At 42.0% G+C, this 14,938-nt stretch overlaps 1 protein-coding gene across 2 annotated transcripts; it reads right to left on the minus strand.

The window, feature by feature from the left end:
• Nucleotides 1-1,696: 1,696 nt before the first annotated feature.
• On the minus strand, nt 1,697-14,453 carry LOC129379044 (insulin receptor substrate 2-like). 2 transcript variants are annotated; one of them, XM_055059599.1, is made up of 3 exons: nt 11,628-14,453; nt 10,844-11,340; nt 1,697-4,538 (listed from the first exon to the last, which is right to left on the minus strand). In XM_055059599.1, the coding sequence occupies exons 1-3, from the start codon at nt 14,303-14,305 to the stop codon at nt 4,534-4,536; spliced, it is 3,180 nt and encodes a 1,059-aa protein (XP_054915574.1). In that variant the 5' UTR covers nt 14,306-14,453; the 3' UTR covers nt 1,697-4,533. The 2 variants fall into 2 exon arrangements, with proteins under 2 accessions (XP_054915574.1, XP_054915573.1); XM_055059598.1 differs by having other exon boundaries at nt 10,844-11,343.
• Between the last annotated feature and the right edge of the window lie 485 nt (nt 14,454-14,938).

Below are 14,938 nucleotides of genomic sequence, written 5' to 3' on the forward strand. Positions count from 1 at the left end.
AAGGAAGGCAGCATCTTACTTTGGTTATTTCAGCTTTGAGGGACTTGTGCTGAAAAACAAGGTTCTTTGTTGTTTATTCCAGAACACAAAAAAATTGACTTGAAATTTATTTTGGAAGAACTGTATCCTTTTATAGACATTCAGTAGAAAAGTTCATGGAATGAAATGTGCTTGGTAAAGAAAAAAATCCTTTTGGACTGAAAAATGAACACAAGAATTGCATTATTATAGATAGTTTTCTGTTATGATACACTAAAGCACCAATAATCTGTTGTTTTTTCCTTCTTACTAAAATCAAATAAGATGTCATTAAAGTAATTACAGATTTTTCACTTTTTTCCTTGAGAATTGTGATTTTTTTTTTTGGCTGTGTATTCATAGCAATTTAAAGGCAGCAGTTTGTATAAACACGCCACCCCGACATTGTTACAATTTATGTCAGTATGTTATATTTCATGGGGGATAATCCGTGCAGCGTGCCTCGGTCATCTCCTCCGTGAGGAGCCAGGGTTGGCTGCTGTAAGTGGGTCACTGCTCCGCCCTGCACGCCGCTGCGCCATGGAGTTCGCTGAGCCTGGCTGAAACCCTCCTTAGGCTGATTCAGGGAGAAATAATGGGGCCAGTGACTCCCAATCCCCTGAAGAACCTCAGCAGGGGGAAAAAGCCCAGTGGAGCCAAAGCAGCCTGCGCCCACATGCCTGTATTTTACTTTTACTGTGCTTTAATTCACATTGCAGTGGCTAAATGAAGTAAATAAGGACCATCCAGTCATATGATTGGACCTTAATGCTGTAGATCTGTTTGTCAGTTAGTTAGAAAGGCTTTGTATGTCCAGTAGTAATAAAATTACCCAATCCGAGTTCAGCCACTTATTGAGTTAGGAGTGGGTTTTTAATTTAACCACACTAATGTGATCTCATTTAGGAAGCAACACCTGCCCTCCCAGTTCAAAGCAGGACATTTACTGGATCCCAGTCTGCTCCAGTCCTAAGGAGAAAACTCAACGTCCTGTAAGCTGCATTTAAACTGTTATGACAAAAGCACAGAGGAGTCTTTTTGCATTTTTTGCTTACATTCTCCATTGCAGTATGTAATCTGTGCAGAGGAGAGTGAGGAACAGCGTGTTCTTACTGGGTTTTCATAGGAAGCTCGTTTCTGCCTAGTAGCAGAGCATTGTCTCTGTAACTGTGTCAAGCTGCTAATTAATACAGCTGGATGTATGCCTGCCCCCTGCAGAATGCATATGTGTTTATGTTCTGTACACAATGTACAGAACACACTTTTTGTGTCACACACACATTTTAGATCAAGCTCGTAGCTGAATGAATGCAAACATTAAATAAAGACTTTGTCTATGTAAATATTAATTTTAAATCAAATTTTTTTAAAGCTAAATCTCTGTTTGGTAACATGAAGGAGGCTAAAATATTCCATATTTCAAAAATTGTCATAAGCTGAACTCTTCCTGAACTCCAAACTGCGCTATCTTGGAAAACTGTCTTGACAGGAAGTCATTTGCTCATGATTAGCTTCCTGGTTCTTTCGCCATCAAATAAAAGTTCTGTACGAGTCAAAAACAGGATATTCTGCGTGTGTACAGGAAGTGATTTGAGTCAGTGCCAACTATATGACAGAATTAGAAAGTCAAATTTGCAAGATGGATAAGACAAAAAAAAAAAAAACAATACAGTTGTGACTCTTTAAATAATTTATTTATTTATTTATATGGTTGCTATCCATAATTAATACAGACAAAAGTAATACTTGATTACCAGAATTTATAAATCATATTTATCTCTTTTGAGCATCTTAATAAACAGCATATTGAATTATGTACAATGGAAGACAACACATTCAGACTGAGTCAATCCAAGTAAAGAACGATCCGTTCAGACACAGAAATGGGAAAAACACTTCCAGACACGTCAACAACAAAATTCCCAGCAATGAAAAACACTTGGCAGAGAGAAAGAAAATATATAAAAGGAGCAAAATTGCTCCAGTTTCATGGAAAAAAAAGGATCAATGCAATGTTACATTTGGTTCCATAGTTGTAAACTATTTTTGATTTATGTCAATATTGCATATGCCATCAGGAAAAGTGTGTCAACAAGGCAAATAGATCTCTATAATAAAATAAACCAAGTTTTTTTGTTTTATATAATCAGACTGTGAGGGAGAAAAGCATACAATACACTGTACAGACCCAAAACAAACCCTCCCATCTTAAAAATCTGTAGCCAAAGTCTTTACACAGCAACAACATTGCAACATAGGCCAAATCTAAGAATACAATATTTTAGGTAAACTCTTTTCTATTTACACAATATATTTACAAACTAAAGATAAATAGATACCATAAGTTAGCTTGGTGCAGCTCCAATATTATTCAACACTTTGAAAACCATTTAAAATCTGCGGTGGTCCCGCAAAAATCAGCGATACATTCAGACATGGAAAAGTTTGACAATCTCCTGTACATCTGAGGGGCTTGAAGCCAGTTGGTGTCGGCACAGAAGAGCTCAAAAAGACAGCAGAAATAATAAACGGCCATAAAAAAAAACCCGTCATCAAACACCGCAGCAACCATTTCTGGAGCTAATTTGACTTATTTGTTTCATTTTAATAAAAAAAAAAACTGTGGAAATAATCAATTTTTCTGTGAGTGGATGAAAGTGGAGTAACGTAATACGGCACTCAATTAAAGAAGTTTTCACATTTACTAGTACAACCTAGTTGCTTACAGCAGCTAACGTTAGCTATTGCTAGCAAAGCTAACGTGACGGATGTACAGCAGTATACTGAGGCAGTTCGCTTTATGCTACATGTTAGCATTCATCCATACGCTCAAATGTTTCACTTTAGATATATTTTTAAACTGTTTGATAGTTTAGAAGCAACAAGCTAATTTCATTACTGTCAAGAGTTTTTTTTAGCTAACAGTTGATAATGTTAGCAAAGACTTAGTCACTCATTCGTATATTTTATTTCTTACCAGCAAAAAGCAGTTTAATTTTCAAATTTTTTATATTTTTTGACAGCAGCAAAGAGTTGGTAATATTGGCAAAGGCTTTTGGGTATGTCAAACCTTCCATTTGAATTATATTTCGGTTAAATACTTCAGTGATTTATGTCATTTTCCAACCAGTTTCCATTGATTGTGGTTCTGGTGTTTCTCACTGAACTGCTTGTTGTTTTATAGAAATAATATAACAAAGTTTCCATACTGTAGTTGACTAGCAGTTACAAAAAAGTTGTTAAAGTATTTCCTGCACATCCCTGATGTGATGCATTACTGCAGACCACCAGCACGCATTAGCGAGGACTTATGATTTTTAAAATCTTTAAAGTTTTCTCTTGCCACGATCCTCTATGATGGTGCTACGGTTGAACTTTTTCCTTCTTTATTTCCAGGTTAAACCGACTCAACTGTGCCTCCAATCTAAAGTTGGCTTTTCCCCTCCGTTATCATCTCAGTGTTACAGTTGTACAGTCAAATGATATCACAGCAGGGAGGCCTGCGTCCACCCGAACAACAAGCCTTTGGTTTGAAGGTAGGAGTGTGTGAGGTTTTCAGGCTCAAGTGACTGAGGAACAGTGCCTGGTGTTATTATTGTTATTATTATTATTTTAGGATCTCAGCTAAGTCACAAAAAGACATGCATAAACATTTAGAAATATAGTTTTACTAGTTCAATATGTTTGGACAAAAAACATAAAATGGGTGAAATTATCCGTTAAGAAAATACTTTAATCAGCTCTCAAGCAGCCAAACTGGTTCTGTACATTTCAGAAATAATATATATTTAATGGTTAAATATGTATTTTGCTTTCCACAAGATAATAATATAGAGATGTAGGTCTAAAGAAATATACCCTAATAGAATATTTATCTCTTATTTCATAGAAAACATAAAAGGACATTATACACATTAAGGCATCGGGTAGGTCTTATCAAACATTCATCATCCAAAAAATAAATAACACGTCTAATGTGTACTACTCTATATACTTATATATATATATATATTCTTGTTTTATGTACTCAGTGTACCTTGGTATTCCATCCCTGCAGAGTGCAGCAGGTTTTACGGTTCTCAGAAACAAACACTTGCACACAAAATCTACCCTCAAGTAAATAATAGGTAACTTGGTACCATTAGAGCTTTGTTATTGTCTGACTATCTTCGCTTCTGTGCTTGTGCCAAAATTTAGGTCACAGGAGAAATGGCCTCTCAAAGTGCGGGGAACACGAGACGTACCAACACACATCCGACACACACTCTCTCTCACACACACACCTGTACTGCTTTCAGCAATACACTGCATGCATAGATGGTGACCTGCTTTTTTCCGAGTGTGTGCAAGCAGCCGGCTTGTGATGCTGATGGGTCCACACAGTCTTTTCGGGTCACGGAGCCCAACGAAGGGGCAAAAACAAAACAAAAAAGTCTGTTTTTTTTCTCCTTTTCTTGCTTGTTTTCGTTTCGAGCAGCAGTTCAAGACCCCAAAGCCGAGGACGAGTGAAGTCCTTCAGTCTGAAGAGATGAGAAAAAGAGGAATTTAATGAAAAATGCAGGAAACTTTCAATAAAATCACCAATACAGGAAATATAAACAGGAACTTAAACAATACTAGTACCTCCAACAAGTTTTAAAAAGAAATTAATTTCTAAACTTATAATGGCCCTCCCCCACCTGTTGCTGTTTATATAGGCATTGAGTGTAAATAGGGCAGGATTTAAATGAAATTTTATTCTAGTACCGTCAGACTCACCGATCCGATATTTATATCTGTATCGGTTCCGATGTACTTTTTTTTTTTCAGATCAGATAGTGGAAACACTTTGCAAATCTATTCAGTCTACTTCTATACTTCATACTTGATTATTGATTTTAGCTTACATTTGTATCAGATCAGTATTGGCTGATTTTAAACCCAGAGTTTCTTGCAGTGTTAGCCTGGCTTAGCTTTGCTTATTTACTTAAGTCTTTTTAAAATGTTTGCATTTTTAAGACTTTATAGTTGCTGTTCAGGTGTTAGTCTTCCAATAACACTTAGTTGTCTACTTTGAAACCTCAGATATCGGTTTTAGAAGTGAAAAAAGTGCATCGGCTCATCCATAAACGATAGATATTGTAAAATATTCTTTAAATTTAAAGAAATTTAAACTAATTTAAATTTAAAGAATTTAAATTTCGGCTGAAATCTTTGCATCAAAAACAAACCAACCATAAATAAATGTTATAGATGGAATTATAACCACAACGTGAGAACATCTAGCTCTTGTTTTTTCCCGTCTCAACCCGGTTTGCTCTCACAAACACTGGCGCCAATTAAGCGGACCTTCGAGACAGCAGAGGAAGGAGCGTGGAGGGAACACAGTGTTGCTCTCGTACTGTACAGCGTGAACCCATTCAAAGAGTCGGATTGCTTTTCATGCCACAAAAGAAAAAAAAACACCACGTTTCTGTTAAATATCAAGAACAGGAAGTTCTGGACGCCTTTTTATTTTTTTATTTGTGGATCTGTCATTTATCCCTCCTGACAGAAAGAGAAAAAAAAAGAGTTGATTTTTTATTTTTCCCCGACTAAAGCTAATGCATCAGCTGTTTCCTCTCTATATGTCTGTGTGTGTTGGAGAAGAAGGCTGCTGCTCTGCAACACTAATTACATAACCAGGGATGTAGAGCGATGATGGAGGGGCGGGGGCGGGGGGGGTCTCGTGTCGCTCTCCTGCCCTTGTTGCCATGGATACTGAGCAGGAGGCCAGGCAACAAGCAGCATCTGTGATATGAAGTGTTCAGACACAAACTCTGCGTTTAGCAGATGTTCATGCAGCGTTTGGTCACGTGTGAACGGACAGAGAAAAAAGTGGGAAAAAAAAGTCCCAGAGTTATTCGTTGTATGGAACAGAAGAGATGCTGCACACTGCCAATCAGCAGGCTGAAAAAAACACAATCATTCATTGTTGCTTCGACGTAATGAACCGTTCCTACAATAGGAAAGGGAAGCAAATCATTTAGAAAAATCCTCTTTATGATATTTCAAGTTTATTGGCTTATTCTTCTGCATGGAACATAGAGAAATTAGGTGCTGCCCCTCCCCCACATGTTGCTGGACACTATTTCTAGCTTAAAAACCACACAAACAAACCTGGCCTGAAACATGAAAATAAAAACAATATTTACCAGGTGTTTGCTCTATATTTTTATTACATATATGTATCTAAATCATACTGTAGATATTTTTTTTATCTAAATATAACAAAACATAGTTATTTATTTTTACTTTTTACGTCTGTCACTATAAATTGTCCCAGAAATTATTGCGAAACAATAATATTGTAGCTCAGAGATATTTTTCAAGCAATACGTTCTTCAAAAATGAATAAACTTTAAATTATAATAAACATTTAACACTTTTAAAGGCATTTTAATATGCAAAATGAATAATAATACTTTTATCATAAAGTATTTGGTAGAAAAACAGAGAAAAATTATAAACGTATTAACTGATTAATTGATTTATTACTGTTACTTATTTAATATTAAGTAAAATCTTGCATTTCTGAGGCGACGTGTGTTCCCCAGCTGCTGACCGACCGACGGCAGCTCTTGCTGATCAATCCCCCCAACCCTCAGCCATCTAATCCCGCCTGCAGAGGCAGTAATCTACTCTGGAGCCGCGGCCGGCTAAATGTGGGGAACGCTGGCCGCGCAGTTAGCGCTTCAGTCTGGAACATCCCGGCCTAGTTTAGCGCCCACCTCCCTCCTCTCACCTCTCCACTACACACACAAACACACACATGCGCGCGCACGGCGGCTGGAAACTCTGACACCAGATCCTTTGGGGCTACGTGGGTATGTTTGTTCTCCATAGATCATGTAACATGACATTTCTGGATTGCCACCGTCGCCATGCTAACAGCACCGTGGAAGTGAATAAACTATTTACCAGGTGGTTTGATTGTATTGATTCACCTTTAGTCGATACAAAGCGTAACAAGAGCCAAGCGATGGGGAAAATGTGTGCCAATATACGCACAGATGACAAAATATACACAATTAACTGAGAACATAATTTCACTGAACTCTCAACACGACATTTGCTGCATTTTGATTCAACAAAAACAGATAAAATTCAATCAAATTAATGATTTTATTTAACTACCTTCAACTAAAGTAATGATTTTAGGTCTGAAACAAAAAAAAGCATGAATCTGTTTGTGGGAAATATAAAAAAAAGAAAAGAGAGGCTTAAAGGTAGATTACAAAAATTAAGTTTGCAGACACAAAATTAAATTTCTTAAAATTTATTCCCTCAGTTTTTGTTTTATTTTTCAGAATCTCACATCTTAGGAGGTAAATGTTTTTTTAAAAAAACTTCAATTAAAAACTGAAAAAAATGAAACAAACTGTTACTATTTAATAAGGGCCTCATTTCACATACAGCCAAGTTGTACACAGTGTCCTGAACAACTTCCTGTTTTAGTTAATGAATCTAATGGGGCAAAAGAATTTATTGTTATGCTGGAGGTTTAGTACAGAATGTCTCCTAAACTCTGGAACAGGTTTTATCAAGCTGAAAGCTGATTGGCCAGAACCGGAAAATATACAGTCCAGAAATGAAGGTGAAAGTGATCACAGATTGAATAAATCAGGAGATAAATAAAAGTGCAAAGAATTGTATTAGGGCCAAAAGGACTGTATTTCCATGAAAAAAATAACAATTTCCGAGTTTAAAATGTTGTAGATTTCCTAGAAAAAATGTTGAAATGTTTTTTTTCTTTAAAATGAATAAGAATAATCTGAAAATTTGTCAAACTGAAATTTTCTAGTTTTGCTCCCTAAAAATTTGAAATTTATCTAAAAACTTCTGAATTTTTTATGAATCTTTTCTCAACTTTTCAAACATTTTCTTGTTTTTTCCAGAACATTTCTGAAATTAATCTAGAAATGTTCCTGTTTTTTCTAGAACTTTCTCTAGTTAATCTAGAAAACGCGCGGTGCAGCATTGTCTCAGCGATGACATCATTCACGCTACAACCGAGCGGATGACGTCGAGGTTGGGGGGGGGGTCAGCGGGATTTGAAGAGATTGATGTGGATGTCTCTAATCTGGTTTGCAAATTCCTAACACACACTCCATCCATGTTGACGGGCGCTCTCTGCAACCCGGGCAGCGGCAGATGGCGGCTTGTCAATGCAGCGGTGTCGATATGTGCATGAGGAATGGAAATTGGGAGACGAGTCAAAATAGCCTGGGGTGGCAGCTGTTTAACCCCTCCTGCCCTTTTATTTCAACCTCAATGCTATGGAAAGTGGTCATCTGCCCCTGTGGCCGTTTTACCGCTTTTTTAAAATCACATCCGTCCACTGGTGCTAAATTCCAAATATTAATATATCAAACTCCAGCAGCTATGATCCGCAGCTGATAGAGATTATCTTGGACGTGGAGATGGAAATAGAGACGGCTGACTTTGCTAATCTGGGTCTGGTACAGAACATCCACCTGGCTGAGCCGCAGCCCGCCACGGCCGTCAGTTGGAGAGCAGAAGTAAACACCGCCATAAGGTCACATGGGTCGAGTGGCACAAACAAACCCTGGTTGACCCCAATGCCAGCCGTCTTGAGTCGACATAATGGGTGTAAAAAGTCATCATTGGACAAAGCGGCTCGGTTACAGCTAATTTATTTGGGGTCCTTGCCCCTGTAAGCCACCCAGCCTAACTGGATTTCACATCCGCAAAGGTGTTTAGTTGGAATTAAAAGCTGCAGGGCATTGGGTCAAAACGCCCAGCAGGACGTCTGGATGCATCAAACCGTCTCCACGCCAAAAGCCCCAGTAGCAACAGAACGGAGCACCCTCTCGACAAGCAATCAACTTGTCATCAGAGGCTTAAATCGGGCCGGAGCAGAACCAGTTTCATCCAAGCAGAGCCTTAACAAACACCCCTCCTCCAACTGCTCTGTATCCAAAACCAAGCTCCATCCCCCCAACTCTCTGCCTGTCTTACTTCAGTCTAATGAGGCAGAAGGGCAGCAGAGTGCACGTGCCATCCTGCCCATTATGCACGCATTTACTGGCTTCCTCTCCCACAAGCAGCAAACCGCTGGAAAAACAACAGCCTGCTATAGGTCTGAGGGAGACGAGCCGCTCTGCATGTGTACGTGCAACACTCCTCTTGCATGTACTTTCTTTTCTTCCTCCCTCTCTCTCGTCAGGGACGAGCTTTATGAGTGCAGTAAAAAATATTTTCACCCTCAAGGAAACAGGAGCTGTGACACATGTCAACCATTTTACCAAAAGTTGCTTTAACTCCTTATTTATCCAAATATACAAATCGTCTTGTAAACATAATTTATCATTTTATGCCACATGCATTCTGCATCTAGCTTCGATACATTTGACATAATTGCTTTAAAACAGTCTATTCTTAAAGTTTAATGTGGAATAAAAATACTGCTAACACGGTAAATTTCAGTGCTTATGCAGAATTTATTTTCTGGTAGAGTTAAGTGGCAATGAGCAACAACAAGTGGGGGAGGGGCGGTGCTGCTACTGTTATACTGTTAGGGGAAAAAAAAAAAAAAAACACACTCCTAAACCTTGAGAGTAGAAATGCTCAGTTTGCGTCATAACTACAGTTTGCTGCATTCCACCTTGTTTACCAGCGTCACTGACTGCAAATATGAAGAACTAAAGCTGTACGTTTCTCTACCATGTGCTAAAAACGAAGCAAAATTCATTTTGTGGAGAAATAAAAGATGCTATTCTAAAAGGGGCCTCTCTCATTGAAACTTTTCAGGAAAGCACGCTCATGTTGGGGTTCAACACACCAATCCGCTCCGCATCTTGACCCTGTACGTGCTCACAGGCAGTCGCGAGGTCCCCAGGGATGCAGGGGTCAGACCTGTTTACCACTGCCTGGCTCACAGCAACATTCTGGGACAGAGTATTGATTGCAGGATAGTGGGAATGGTGTGAGAGGGGGCATTTGTGGAGGTCAACACGTCCGAATGCCTGTCCAAGTGTCAAAACAACATCCGGAGATGACATGTCAACAATCTGCAATTCTTCTGATCAATTACTAGGCAAAATGTTTGCAATTAATCCCTAATAAACATGAAGAGATGTGCCGTTAGCTTGCATATTCCTGACATCTGCAGCAGCAGTGCTGCTCTGTCATGGTGCTTGTTTACTTCCACACTCTCAGCCTGGTCACGTTTCACCACAGCCTTGTGTTGCGTTCACACGCATTAGGGAAAAGACGGGAACACACAGTTCCGGAGCTCACAGAAGCAGCAGGAAGAATCTAAAGAAGGTCTAAAAACAGCCCTTTTGTTTTGTGACGTTCCAGCAACAACGTGTTCATCTTTTTTACAGGCAAATTTTGGATGCAAGCAGAACCGGTGTTAAGACTTTGGAGCCAATGAGAAGCTGCTGGAGTTTCCTCCTACTTATGTGCTTTGAAATCCACAGAGCTACTTTGAAGTCAGAGGAAATGCCTTCAGCCTTTTTTCACTTCACTATGTGAGAACCAGTTGTAGTAGCTGTTTAGTGTCGCATTTGTTGAAACACACTTCAGTAGGTATAAATGAAAGCCTTGAGTCAATTCGTTCCCTACCCATACTGTACTCTCTAAAAAGTCCCTCATTAAACTGATCCCACTTTGCACCAGTTGACTGTTGTAGAAAACTAGACTAAACTAAACCCAAACAACTCATAATCATCAGTTTAAATGTTACCAAGATCAGCATCATTCAGGTGTCTCCACTGATACCCAACTGTTACTAGAACAAAGAAATATCAAAAGATTAAAGACCGGCCTCCTTACTCACCTTTGGCAGTGGTTGCAGTCTCTTTGAACCCCAAACAGACGTAAGGTGTGTTGTGTAATCTGTTGATGCCCCCTTTGCAGCTGCTGGTGGGTTTAAAGCCCACCAGGTCTCCACATTTCTCCACATCCCTGTTTTCGAGTAGGTTCAAGGCGATGTAGTTCAGTTCGTTAGAGTAGCCGGTCGAGCTGTGGCTGGTCATGGGACTGCCGTACTCCTCATCGGAACCCTCACTGCTGCGGGACGAGATGTTCTCCACCGAGCTCGGCCTCTTCACTGCGTCACCGCGTGCGAATGAGGGAAAGACCGGCGTCACTGTGGCCGTGGAGGAGAAGGTTTCTGAGCTGTGGCGCCTTCGCCCTTGTGGATTGGCCCGGATGACCTTGGCAGAGCGGTCTGGGTCCACGGGTGGGGAAGTTGCTGCTCCAAGCAGGAAGACCCCAATCCGTTCAGGAACACCTTGGTCCTCAAGAGATAGCCGTCTCTCCCTGCAGTTCTGGCTGCTGGAACACAGTGTTCAAAATAGCAAGAACATACACAAACATTTTAATAACTCCTTCATGTTTTTACAACATAAACTTGAAGCCTTTACTATACGCCTTTTCCAATTTAAACCATATTGGATTTTCCTAAACGGCAGATTTGATTTTCTTCCACAGAAAACTGACTATTTAAGAAGTTCATGTCTCGACTGAAATAACTTTCATATAATCATTGCATTATTTATCAGTTATGATGTAATACAACCATAAATAATGCTGGAAAAGCACTACATTTCATCACATACCTTGAGTTCTGAGGAACAAGCTGTGGGGGTGAGCTGGTCATCGCAAATGTCATCTCAGTATAGTCATTTTTCACCTCATCGACAAAACTTCTGGAGTTTTTCTCACACTCTACATGGTACACAACATCCTCTGAGCAGGGGCATGAGGACAGCTCAGGCAGGGTATCCAGTCGCTCAACCGGAGTGTCAGCCTCCTTGGGCGAGTGCGAGCCCAGCTCCAGGTTCATGTAGTCTGACAGAGATGACCGCCCTGGGCCCCCGCCGCTGGACCCCAGAGAGGAAGACTGGCTCTCTGTGGATACGATGGATGGTGGAGAAGATCTGTTGCAGCTGAAGTCGATGTTGATGTACTCGCCAGGGCTGCGGGGCTCTAAGGGCAGGGGATGCTCATTCATGCTGGGCAGGGTCCTCAGGGTGTCCAGAGACAGCCTGTTGGGTCTCCCCAGCCTCCCTCTGTAGGACAGATTGTCTGCTCGATGATGCCTGACTGGTGAGGGGACTGAGGGGCTCAGCGGTGATGTTTGAACTGCACACGGCTGCATTACTGAATAATAGTCTGACTCCCCAGTCTTCTGCCTTGAACTCTGTGGGCTCATCAACACATACTGGCCACTGTCTTCATTGTTGGATGACTGAAGTTTTGCAGGCAGTGTGAGGGAGCCCGTCTGGTAAGCCAGCTTAATTGACGCTGGTTCCCCAGCGAGAGGGCTTAAGTAGTAATCAGGAGGGGTCTGCAGAGGGGGTGGGTTTCCAGGTGACATGTTCATGTATTCGCCGTGTCTGTCAGGACTGTCCATGGAGGATTTGGAGCCACACCACATTCTCATGTATCCACTGTCTTCCAGAGAGCTGCTACAGGGAGAGTTGGCCTTGTAGTCATTGGTAGCTGCCTGGGGATGCACCCTGGGGTTGACGATCTGCTTTGGTGCTGAGACACACATGGGGCTCATGGGTACATAGTTATCCATCTTGCCAGACTGAGATGCTACACCTGGCGTCATGGGCATGTAGCCATCATCACCAAGGTTGCTACTGGAGCTCCTGGATGAACCAATTTCGATGTCCCCATAATCCTCAGGATAGCATACTTTGGGTGAAGCAGAATGGGAGTTTTGCCCATGAGCCATCCTCATTAGAGTATACTCGTCCAAGGAAGCAGAGGACAATGGAGTCACCACCTTCTGTTGGCGTGGTGTGGTGAGGGAGTGCGTTCGCTTCCTGTATGCCTTGTCACAATTCTGACCCTCGATCCCACAGTTGGACCTGCTGCCGTTAGCCCCCTCCATGAGCATGTAGCCACAGGGGTCGCTCAGGTAACGGGATGGAGGTGTGCTGGACAGGGAGTCAGGGGTGTCACTGCGTGTCATAGTGAGAAACTTGTGTTCACCTGGGCTGGAGCTGAAATCATCACAGAGAAGGATGCCAGTGTCGCTCAGGGAGCCAGATATGGAGGCGCTGCAGCTGAAAGGACGTCTGGCTTTGTCTGGAGTTGAGACCCTTGTTCCTCCCCTGGGAGATGAGCTGATGGGGCTGGAGGCGGCAGGAGGAGAGTTGGACATTGGCATTGAGCGACTGTGATGGAGATTGCATGCAGACTCCAGTATTCTGCATGTGCGTCCGTTGCTAAGGGGGTGGGACCTCATGAGATGATTTCCAGAATTGGGACTGGTGGGACTCTCACCCACTGGTATGGACATAGACACTGGCCGGGTTACGCTTCCATCTCCCTCACTGGCTGTTCTTATCTGACAGGATGTGAACTTCCTCCCTGGGGATGTGGCAGCCATGCTGTCGGTTCTGGATCTCCTCACCAGCCCGGTCTGACTTGGGGGAAGGTTGTTGAGGTTGCGCCGGGTGGGCACAGAGATGGGGTTGGTGCTGGCTGACTGGCTTTTGCTCCTCGGTCTGAATTCAGAGAGCTCTTTCATTGCCTTCATTGCCTCCAGGATGGTCTCATGGATGTTCTGTGCTACCACCGAGTCTTCTGCCTGCATCCAGAACTCCCCTGGCCCGGTTACTGCCGATCTGCCCACCTCTATGAAGAAGAAGCTGTCTGAGTGGCCACATCTCCTGATGTTCATGAGTTGAAGGTTGACAGCTGGTGTGTCAGAGTTCAGCTTGACAAAGCTGATGTTTCGGTTAGATAAACACAGCCTGTAGACTCCGGTGAGGTTTTTGATCTGACCCAAGCCTCTGGATTTCAGGTTCACCTGCCATACCTCCTTGTAGGTAGCTGTTGCAGGAGTAAGCTGTCCGTAAGTGGTCTCCTCAAACCCCACTAAAGAGGATGTGGAAGCAGGGCTGTCAAACACTTTGCTCTCTGCTATTAAATCAGAAAGAACGGAGAACCAGCTCTCCTGCTCATGCTCGTTTTCTGCAGCCACAGCAAAGTATTCGTCCTTGGTGTAGAGGGCGATGAGGTGCTTGTGTTTGGCATCGGCGCGTTTATTTACGCACAGACAGGAGTCCAAAGTTATGAGGCGTTTGGCGGCGGACTTATTTCTCCATTTCTTCTCGCTTTCATAGTACTCCAGCCGTGCGGGACAGCGCTCCGTGGGCTCCCGCAGCACGAAGAACCGCCTGTGTCCGTGTTTCTGCTTCCTCAGATACCCGCACTTCTTCACGTCATTCGTCCCATTAGATAACAGGTGTCCTCCCGTCGCCGGAGGACTTGCCATTTCTACGGAATAAGAGGATAAAACGCTCACAATAAAAAGAAAAGGTTACCCGTTTACGATATTCCACAGCGGACAGGAAAGCCCGCTGCGGTAAAAACAGCAGAGCAGTGCGAGAGACCAGCGGATCTGATGCTGGAGAAAAACAACATGTGACGCTGCTGCTCTAAAAACAGACTAAAACACAGAGTCATAGGGGGCGGGGCAGCTTGCAAGAGCAGCGACATAGAACAAGACAAGGAGAAGTCGCCTTGCCGTCCATGTCCAGTAGGAAAGATACTTCAGCGCGTCCGCCATATTGTGAGTGTCAAATTCTCCTTGGAAACAGCATTTTCTCTGTAAAAGTCGTCCTAAGAATGGCATTCAGAACATGTAGATCCACCATTGTTGTATAAAAATATATGTATTAATTCTAGAACTAAAATTTGCATTTCGGAGCATTTTAGTTGAAAAATGGTTAAAACCAATAATTATTTTAGTTCTAAAAACTAAATATGGTAAGGGCGAACCAACCAGACATTGTCGTAGTGGATAAACAACAGAGGGAAGCCGTTGTGGTAGATGTAGCAATACCAAGCGACGGCAAGAAATAGGAGCACGAGAAACTGGAGAAATACCATATATTTCTCCAGTATA

The sequence above is a fragment of the Poeciliopsis prolifica genome, unplaced genomic scaffold, assembly GCF_027474105.1.
Source record: "Poeciliopsis prolifica strain line A6 unplaced genomic scaffold, Auburn_PproV2 SCAFFOLD055, whole genome shotgun sequence".
NCBI classification, from domain to species: Eukaryota; Metazoa; Chordata; class Actinopteri; order Cyprinodontiformes; family Poeciliidae; genus Poeciliopsis; species Poeciliopsis prolifica.

What these genes read in the sequence shown, in the direction of transcription:
- LOC129379044 (XM_055059598.1), bottom strand. Translation starts at nt 14,305, where the DNA reads ATGGCAAGTCCTCCGGCGACGGGAGGACACCTGTTATCTAATGGGACG. An exon ending in CTTGTTCCTCAGAACTCAAG is followed by an intron (nt 11,344 to 11,627) that starts GTATGTGATGAA and finishes ACTGTGTTCCAG; the next exon opens with CAGCCAGAACTGCAGGGAGA.